Source organism: Coffea arabica, chromosome 7c, assembly GCF_036785885.1.
Source record: "Coffea arabica cultivar ET-39 chromosome 7c, Coffea Arabica ET-39 HiFi, whole genome shotgun sequence".
NCBI classification, from domain to species: Eukaryota; Viridiplantae; Streptophyta; class Magnoliopsida; order Gentianales; family Rubiaceae; genus Coffea; species Coffea arabica.
This window is the reverse complement of record NC_092322.1, coordinates 13,224,944-13,233,754: the sequence shown is the minus strand read 5'-3', so window position 1 is coordinate 13,233,754 and position 8,811 is coordinate 13,224,944. Positions and strand designations below refer to the sequence as shown.

General features: G+C 35.5%; 2 protein-coding genes across 2 annotated transcripts; both read left to right on the top strand.

Annotated features, from left to right (window-relative positions):
* Positions 1-4,735: 4,735 nt before the first annotated feature.
* Positions 4,736-5,350, top strand: LOC113699577 (uncharacterized). Its single transcript, XM_027219948.2, has one exon. It carries the CDS (start codon positions 4,736-4,738, stop codon positions 5,348-5,350), a length of 615 nt encoding a protein of 204 aa, XP_027075749.2.
* A 292-nt stretch (positions 5,351-5,642) lies between these two features.
* LOC113699576 (ABC transporter B family member 15-like) lies at positions 5,643-8,471 on the top strand. The gene is made up of 3 exons (XM_027219947.2): positions 5,643-6,116; positions 6,824-7,452; positions 7,748-8,471. Exons 1-3 carry the CDS (start codon positions 5,643-5,645, stop codon positions 8,469-8,471), a joined length of 1,827 nt encoding a protein of 608 aa, XP_027075748.2.
* The last annotated feature ends 340 nt before the right edge of the window (positions 8,472-8,811 follow it).

Genomic DNA, 8,811 nt, shown 5'->3' with positions numbered 1-8,811 from the left:
ACTATCACCTATTAAATCCAAAATCTTTATGGCGATTGTTAAAAAATAAATAAACAGCAAAATTATCAAAGTGTGTATTCATATTGACAAACTGGTATTTGAATCCTTAGAGATTTTGGGATGACCTTCGAGGTCAACACGTATTTGTCAATTCTTCAAAAAGTCATTTAATTTCTCTCTGGTATCTTTTCTGATGATAAGATATCAGGAAAGAGTTATTTTGTAGTACTAGAAAAATACGACAATAATAATACATGTGACTTGGAGACCATAACTCTATTTATAGATAACATTCTTGTTATCTTTTATATTCTTATTTCAACCCATCATAGAAATTACCCTTAAGTCTCTACACATTAAAAGCCCACATCTTATTAGATACATTAAAATTCAATTCATAATTAATCACTTTAATTAAATTTAACCTTATTTGACAGTTTACAACACATAATTATTCACATATAAGTCTAACGTTAGATTAAGGATCCAACAAGGGAAAAGTTGAATCAGGCAGGTGACCGAAGAGATGGAATGGACGACAAAAACAACGAGAGTTTTGGTGTTGGAGAAAATGACGGTGGTTTGATAAATTCACTAAAGTTGGATAAAAAGATGTGGACAATTTGAGTCTTTCTATTATGAAAATTTAATATTGAGCTTTATGTTGGAAAACAAAAATCTAGAACACTAATAGAAATTAGTTTTGTTGATGATTTGGTGAGAAAATATATACTTTCATATTTATCTTTTAATTTATATTGTACACTTTATTACCATTTCTAAGTTATAACCAAAAAAAATATCAGGGAAAAAGAGTTTAAGCTACATATTTGATGATATCATCACAAAATTAGGAAATACAATAAGTCGTACTTGCTCTCAACTAAAAGTGTCAACAAAACAAACACTTTTTTATGCAAATGTCAACAATGAAATTGAATTGATTTTGTGAAATTATACGCATGTCAAAGAAGATAATTCTCATAACAAGGAATATTGTCTATGCAACTATCTTGCTTGAAAGGCCAAAAAAAAAAAAAAAAAAAAACTTCCTCAAAAAACGAATAGGTAACTTTTGTACCAAAATTATATAGATTTCTTACAAACCTTCTAAAAATATTCTACGTTTATTAGATTGGATTGGTATAAACAATAAAAACCAATACAAAATTATCAAACTACATTTAACACGTACAACATTACTAGTAATAATTAAAAAAAATAGAAATTCCCATTCTACTGATCAAAATCCATTTTGCCATATGCCTTTGGCTTCTTTGCAGGCTTCATTAATATTATCAGGGGATATCTCATTCATAATCATAGATCATGATGAAAGTAGAAATCTTTATGATTGACATTGGTGCTAGTTTCTTCCTTTTCTGACTCTGGCAGTCGGAGGAGACAGTATACCAGTACTGCAGCCAGGGAGCCAAGGACGGGTGCCACGATGTAGACCCAAAGGTTTTTGTAGGCACCAGCTGCTATTGCAGCTCCGATACTCCTTCCAGGATTCATTGAAGCTCCAGTGATGGGCCTGCATTTTTCATTAAAAAGCAAGTCACCTTTACAAGTTTTTTTTTTAAAAATTTTTTTTCTTGAAGGAGACCGAAAGAATTGGTAATGTGATCTAAATTGAGGTTATCTTTACCCGGCTATGATGACATTAAACGAGACTGCACCTCCAAATGCCACCCCAGATAGTGCCTTGTTCTGTTTTCATGCATGAATCAAACAAAGCTTTTTGTCAAAAGATCACAAAATGCTGAACTAGGTTATTAGACAAGGCTTTAATCTTGACACTCTTTCTGGTCCTGCATGTAACTATTTACTTAGATGACAACCTTTTGGCAATCAGAACACTTTAGGCTCTAAATCTAGCTTTGAGTTCACGTTAGATGGTTTCTCAAGAAAATTTGTGCCATGACTACTAGAGCTCCATGGGAAGACAACAATAACAATAAGGCATGAACTCCCAAAAAAAAAAAAGATTTTAATGAAAAGTCCCCCAGTATTTAGAAGTGGAAGTTTTTCCCATGTACCTAAAGATCTAGGGCAGCCAACCTATTTGAGTATAATATAGAGGACTAACATCTTTGTATGCCATGGTTATATTCATGGTTATCATCTAAGTATTATGCTTAGATAGGCGTTTATTTGAAATAATTATTGTAGTATAAATATGTTTTATACAATGTATATGAGATAAAAAGTTGATTAGAAAAATAAAAAAAATGATTGAAAAATGTGTTATAATATAAATAAAATATTGAGAAAAAATTGATATTTGACTTTTTCAATAGTAACTGTGTAGAGGTAATGTTGAAAGTTTTTTATCCCAACTAGAATGCCAACCAATATATGAACATCATACTTAGCAGTTAGCACACTTCCAAAACTGACCTGTATGCTTGGATCGCATCTTCAATATTATCTTATCTCAGTAATGCTGAAAAAAAAAGTGACAAATTTTGATGCGAATCATCAAGGTGATGTATATGACACTAAATAATCAAGGAATATGAAGGTGATGATGAGTCCAACTTACAAATAAACAAAAAAAAAATCACATATCCGTCTCATTTTACAGGGTGATGATGAGTTCAACTTGGGTACTACTCTTCAGGTTTTTATAACTACACTTTTTCTCCATCACTTTTTGTGGGTTCTTGAATATATTCACTATTTGGATGGTCTGTTTGGATGGCATATATTTTTGACTCATTTTAGAAAAATAAAGTTTGTTTAAACATCCATCGCAACACTCTACAACACCACAAATTTTTTAAAAACACCCAAAAAAAAAAATACATAAAGTAGGGTACTGGTGACAGAAGTAGGCATTGGTGGTGAATGGTAGAGGTTGCCAGTGATGGATAGCGAGTAGAGGGGGATAGGGGAAAGGGTGTTTTCTAAAAATAGTGTGTTTTGCACAAATACCAACCTTTTTTTATAGAACAACTATTGTTTATAGTAAAATTTTAGATAAACATATTAAAAGAACTTTGCCCAGGTAGAACGTTTAAAAGGAAATGCTGAATTTTACTTTCAAATCTTTTGCTGCCATGCTCCAAAAAGAAGGGGATACAAATTATTTCGTGAAAAGGGAGAGCTTGAATCCATGTTCAAAAAGAAAGGGATACAAGTTATTTTATCTGTCTTTTTCCTTTTTTTTTAGATTTTTTTTTCCAATTGGAAAAGCTGATTTCGTAACTGTCGATCAGATATTTACTTTTTGGGATTTAAGAAAAATCTTTCAATTTGAACAAATTATTTAAAAGAATATTTTTTAGCAGCTGTTGGTACCAAGATAATTAAATATAAGTTGTTATCCAATAATCATTAACTCACAAGATTTATTTTTAAAAAATTCTAACTATACACTTTTCTTACGGCAATGTACTACCATTGTACAAATGTACGACTACTATTCCTAGCTTTGTTATAGTCCATTTCTCCGCTCTCCTAACTTGTACGAGTGTGTGTGTGTGTGTGTATATATATGTGTGTGTGTGTGTGAGAAAAAATAACAAAGAAAAATCTAAACTAAATTTTGTTTGATTAGTTGTTGGTTAATCATTCAAATTTGATGTATAAACATAGTCATATCAGAGAATATGTAGCAAACTCAAGCGATACATGCACGTTTTTTGCCAACTCATATGAAGGTTCAATTGATTGCCAAAAAAATTTAAAAATACCACCAATTTTGTAAAAAATTTATACTTTGAAATCGGTTTGATGGTTTATTTCTATATCATATTATTGGTTATCTATTGTGGCACTGAATAATTTACCATAATAACTGATTAATCTCCATTTCTGCACTCAAGAACTCATACGGCATCTTTGACAAGGAAAAAGATATATGCATGTTGCTTATCGTTTTATGCGTTCACTTTCTCAGAATCTCCTGCTTTGTTCTTCATTTCTTGAATCAGAAATTCTTTTTTAGGGGGTGGGTGGGTTTGAATTTTGAGAAAACCACTTGCATGATATCAGGCCATTTTTTAAATAATAAATTATGGAGTTAAAATCATAAAGGAGAAAGGACAGGAGACCACATGTAATTTCAATTAAGCTTTTCTCTCACCCTTTTTTTTTGTTTTTTGTAAATTTAATTTTAATTAGCATACAAACTTTGTAATTTATACACTATTTAGATAGAAATTCAGACAATAAAATTCCAATTAACATTGCACAAGACTGCTAAGTGCTACAGCTATTCCTCTCTCTCTCTCTCTCTAAGAAAAAAAAATGTATTGGCTAATCAGCTAAGTGTATTTTAGTTTGCATCTTTCTTGATTAAGCTTGATTCATCTTAGTCCCTCTGTTCCAAAACTGTGCATAGCTGTAGAGGAAGTAAACAGGGATTAAATCGCAATTTTCAATGTTGGGATTGGGTTTTATCCCCGATTGGTGGAATAAAACCCAAGTCTAATCGGGGATAAAACCCAAGTCTAACATTCATAATGGAGAATAAAATCATCTAAGCTAATTAATAATATGTCAATTTTTTTAAAATCAAATGCATAATAATGTTAACAAGCTGGGAAATTAGGAAGCATAGCATCTGGAAACAACTTTTGAAACTGAATCTAAAGCACATACTCAAACACTTCACTGGAAGTGTTTGCAGGAAGGTATAGCTGTGAAAGAGGCTATCTATAAAAGAACTGGTAAAGGGGACAAGATCTGTACAATTTGTGGGGAAGAAGTAGAAACAGTTGAACACATGTTCTTCACATGCCCAAGAGCCCAAATAGTGTGGAAACTAGCACCGATTAGATGGGAGAAGCTGAGAGACTTACAATGTAATTTGTGGAGATGGGGGGAGGTGGTAGCTCAGACAGGATCAAAGGAAGATGGGATGAAGCATATCAACTTGACAGTAAACATCCTATGGCAGATTTGGAAAGCAAGGGGCAATGTGGTTTTTGAACAGCAAAGGGGTGAAGCAAGAGATATAGTTTTGAGAGCACAACAAGAATGGCTCGAATATGAAGAGGTGTTACAGCAGGAAGGAGCTACCAAACAGAAAGGAATGGCTGCGAATCAGAAGGAACAGGTAAAGGTACCATCAGTAGAAGGAATCATCCGATTCAGTACAGATGCTGCACTCAATGCAAGGATGATCAGAACAGGAAAAGGAATAGTTGCAAGGCACCGGACAGGCAAGATTATAAGAGCAAAGGGAGTAGTAGAAAGAAAGAAGGGTGAAGCTCTAATGGAGGAAACATTAACTATTAGATTAGCTCTCCAAATGGCACGCGAAGTAGGCTGGAGGAAGATAGCTATCCTATCAGATTGCAAGATGGCCACAGACTACATCAGATGCAACAATGTGTAGGATGGGATTCTAGCAACCATCTTGGAAGACATTGAGGATCTAACACTAGATTTTGATTACTGCATAATATCTTAGGTGCCTAGAACATCTAATATAGCAAGTCATAGGCTAGCACTTTTTGCATCAAAGCTAATTAATGACATAGATTGGGTAAATGACTTCCCAAGTTGGTTGATAGAAGCAAATAGAATAGATGGAGGGGCTGTTGCCCCCTTTTGTAATTAATCCTTGTATTATCAAGTGTTAATATATATAAAGATATTATCGTTTGTTGAAAAAAAAATGCATAATAATGTTAGATTGTCTAATGAATTGTCTAAGCCATAGAGCAGACAATGGAACAAGTTCTAGTGATCAAGTTTTTTCAGTACCCTCATTCAGAAGACTACTGGCAATTAATTTTCCTGAATGGAGGCAGGCAACAGCGGGATGTGTAAGTGCTATGTTATTTGGTGCAATTCAACCATCTTATGCATGTGCCATGGGGTCGATGATATCAGTGTATTTTTTGACGGATCATAAAGAGATCAAGCAGAAGACAGAAGTATATGCCTTGTGCTTTGTGGGGCTTGCATTGTTCTCAGTGTTTATAAACATATGCCAGCATTATAATTTTGCATCAATGGGGGAGCACTTGACCAACAGAATCCGAGAAATGATGGTTGCCAAGATGCTCAGCTTTGAAATTGGGTGGTTTGATCAGGATGAGAACACAACTGGTGTTGTTTGCTCCAGACTAGCCAATGATACCAATGTGGTAAGTAGGATTCTTCCCTGGGAAACATCATTTAATGCAGCTTTGAGTATTGAATCTAATCTTGTAACAATGGCTTACTCAGTGTTGGCTCTGATTACATGATAAACCAGTTTAGATTTGTTACAACCAAGTCTATGTTTGAAACTTTCGACTATTGGTCTAGTTCATTTAAGGATCCATTTCGCCTGTTCAAAATGAAACATATATTTTTATTTAAAACCAGTTATCCTAATATCTATTGAAATCCATAATTTACTAGATTTATTTTGGAGGACTTCATGAAGACAGTGAGCCTTCAATGCTCACTTTTAGATGATTTGCCTGTAAAACAGGCTAATTATCACTATGCTGGTCTTATTGTCCTCATGCCATATAGTGCTGAACAGAACCAAGGTTCACTATGGAAAACTATTTTCTGAACTATCCTAGAGATGTCCAACCAAAATGGAGAAAAAAAATCCTATTAGTCTGGTGCTACAGGCTTGAACCAATCCAGGCTTGAATGGAAACTGTGCAAATCTGTATACTTGGAACATGTTACCCTGTAGCTCTCTTTGAACTAATCATTAAGAAATGACTCATTTTAAGATACAAGTTAGAAAATATACTGAAAAGAACAACTTTGTTGCATTACCTGTTGGAAAAAATGCACATTCTGTAGCTGAACTCTCGTATCTAAGTGACGTTTACTTGGCATGCACAGGTGCGGTCATTACTCAATAGCGGGTGATCGCATGGGGCTACTCATCAATGCTTTTTCGGCAATGGCCATTGCATGCACCTTGGGCCTTGTTATTGCATGGAGGCTTGCGTTGGTGATACTAGCCACTCAACCCCTTCTCATTTTTTGCGATTATGGTATGTTTGCTCTCCTGAAAATCATGTCAAAAAAGGCCATTAAAGCTCACGAAGAAAGTAGTAAGCTTGCAGCAGAAGCTGTCACCAATATTCGAACTGTCACAGCCTTCAGCTGCCAAGCCCGAATTCTCCATATGCTCGAAAAAGCACAAGAAGGACCACGACAAGAAAGTATTCGCCAATCATGGTTTGCTGGTATTGTGCTTGGGGTATCCTCTAGTTTGTTGACATTAACGTGGGCTCTTGATTCTTGGTACGGGGGTAAACTCATTGCCGATGGCTATCTAGGAGCAAAAGCACTTTTCCAAACTCTTTTGATGCTGATAAGCACTGGTCGTTGCATTGCTAATGCAGGAACAATGACTAGTGACCTAGCTGCAGGTTCAGATGCAGTTAGGTATGTATTTGCAATTCAGGACCGGTACTCCCAAATTGATCCTGAAGACCGAAAAGGCCACATGACTGAAAAGATCATAGGCCATGCTGAGTAACTTGAGTTGCATGATGTTGTTAGTGCGGTTTTAGTCCCAAATCGCTAATAGCAAAGAAAATTCTTTTCTTTGTTACCTATAAATACAGGTGTCCTAAGGATTAAGTGCACCACTCAAGAGAGTATTATATGAGCTATTAGCTTCTTGGGCTTTGAGTAGTGCACTCAAAAAGCTAATAACCCATATAATATTTTCTTGAGTGGTGCACTTAATCCTATCATAGGATCCCTATATTTATAAGTAGCAAAGGAAAGAATTCCTTTGCTATTAGCGATGTGGGACTAAAGCCACACTAACAGATGTTGATTTCGCATATCCTGCCAGGCAGGACGTCATCATTTTCAAAGGATTCTCACTCACATTTGAGGCAGGAAAGTCAACAGCAGTGGTTGGACAAAGTGGCTCAGGAATGTCAACCATAATCAGCTTAATTGAGAGGTTCTATAGTCCACTTGGAGGAACTGTGATGATTGATGGTCAAGATATAAAATCATATCACTTAAGATGTTCAAGACGACACATAGCACTCGTTAGCCAGGAGCCCCCATTATTTGAAGGCACCATACGCCAAAATCTAGCATATTGTGCATCAGAGGATGTAAACGAGTCAGAGATCATTGTGGCTTCTAAGGCTGCCAATGCTCAGGACTTCGTTGCAGCATTGCAGGACGGATATGATACATGGTGCGGGGACAGGGGATTGCAGCTATCTGGTGGTCAGAAGCAGCGTATTGCCATTGTTGCTATACTTAAAAATCCAGCAATATTATTGTTGGATGAAGCAACAAGTGCACTTGACAGTCAATCAGAAAAGCTCCTACAGGGTGCACTTGAGGGAGTGATGGTGGGAAGGACTAGTGTGGTTGTAGCGCATAGGCTAAGTACAATCCAGTGCTGTGATATAATAGCGGTTTTGGACAAAGGTAAAGTAGTAGAGAAAGGGACTCATTCTTCTCTGATGGCTAAAGGTCCAAATGGAGCATACTACTCACTTTTCAGCCAGCCTCCAAAGTGACCGCTATGCCACCAATAACATCAGCTAAACTTCCTACACCTTCTGCATGCTTCTCTGCAACTATCTTTGAGATGAACAATGGGGACATGAATTTACAGCGAAATGTTGCATTGGCTATTAATATTCATTTTACTAGTGCTTTTCTAATATTGTACTAGGAAGAAATAAATGCTGTTTGTGAATGAATGCTTATGTAACCTTATAAACTTATTGTAGAAGATCAATTGTAACTAAGAGAAAATGAAATACTCAATCAACATACATTACTTCACAGATTAATATTGGCATGCTCATCAATTCCTGATTTTTTTTTCTTGGTCTCCTCCTTTTACTCCTTGCC

Bases quoted from the DNA above. Each gene is read 5' to 3' on its own strand.
- LOC113699577 (XM_027219948.2), top strand. From the start codon at position 4,736: ATGTTCTTCACATGCCCAAGAGCCCAAATAGTGTGGAAACTAGCACCG.
- LOC113699576 (XM_027219947.2), top strand. From the start codon at position 5,643: ATGTTAGATTGTCTAATGAATTGTCTAAGCCATAGAGCAGACAATGGA. The intron at 6,117-6,823 runs ATTCTTCCCTGG...TGCGGTCATTAC, and splicing joins ATACCAATGTGGTAAGTAGG to TCAATAGCGGGTGATCGCAT. The intron at 7,453-7,747 runs GTAACTTGAGTT...GACTAAAGCCAC, and splicing joins AAGATCATAGGCCATGCTGA to ACTAACAGATGTTGATTTCG.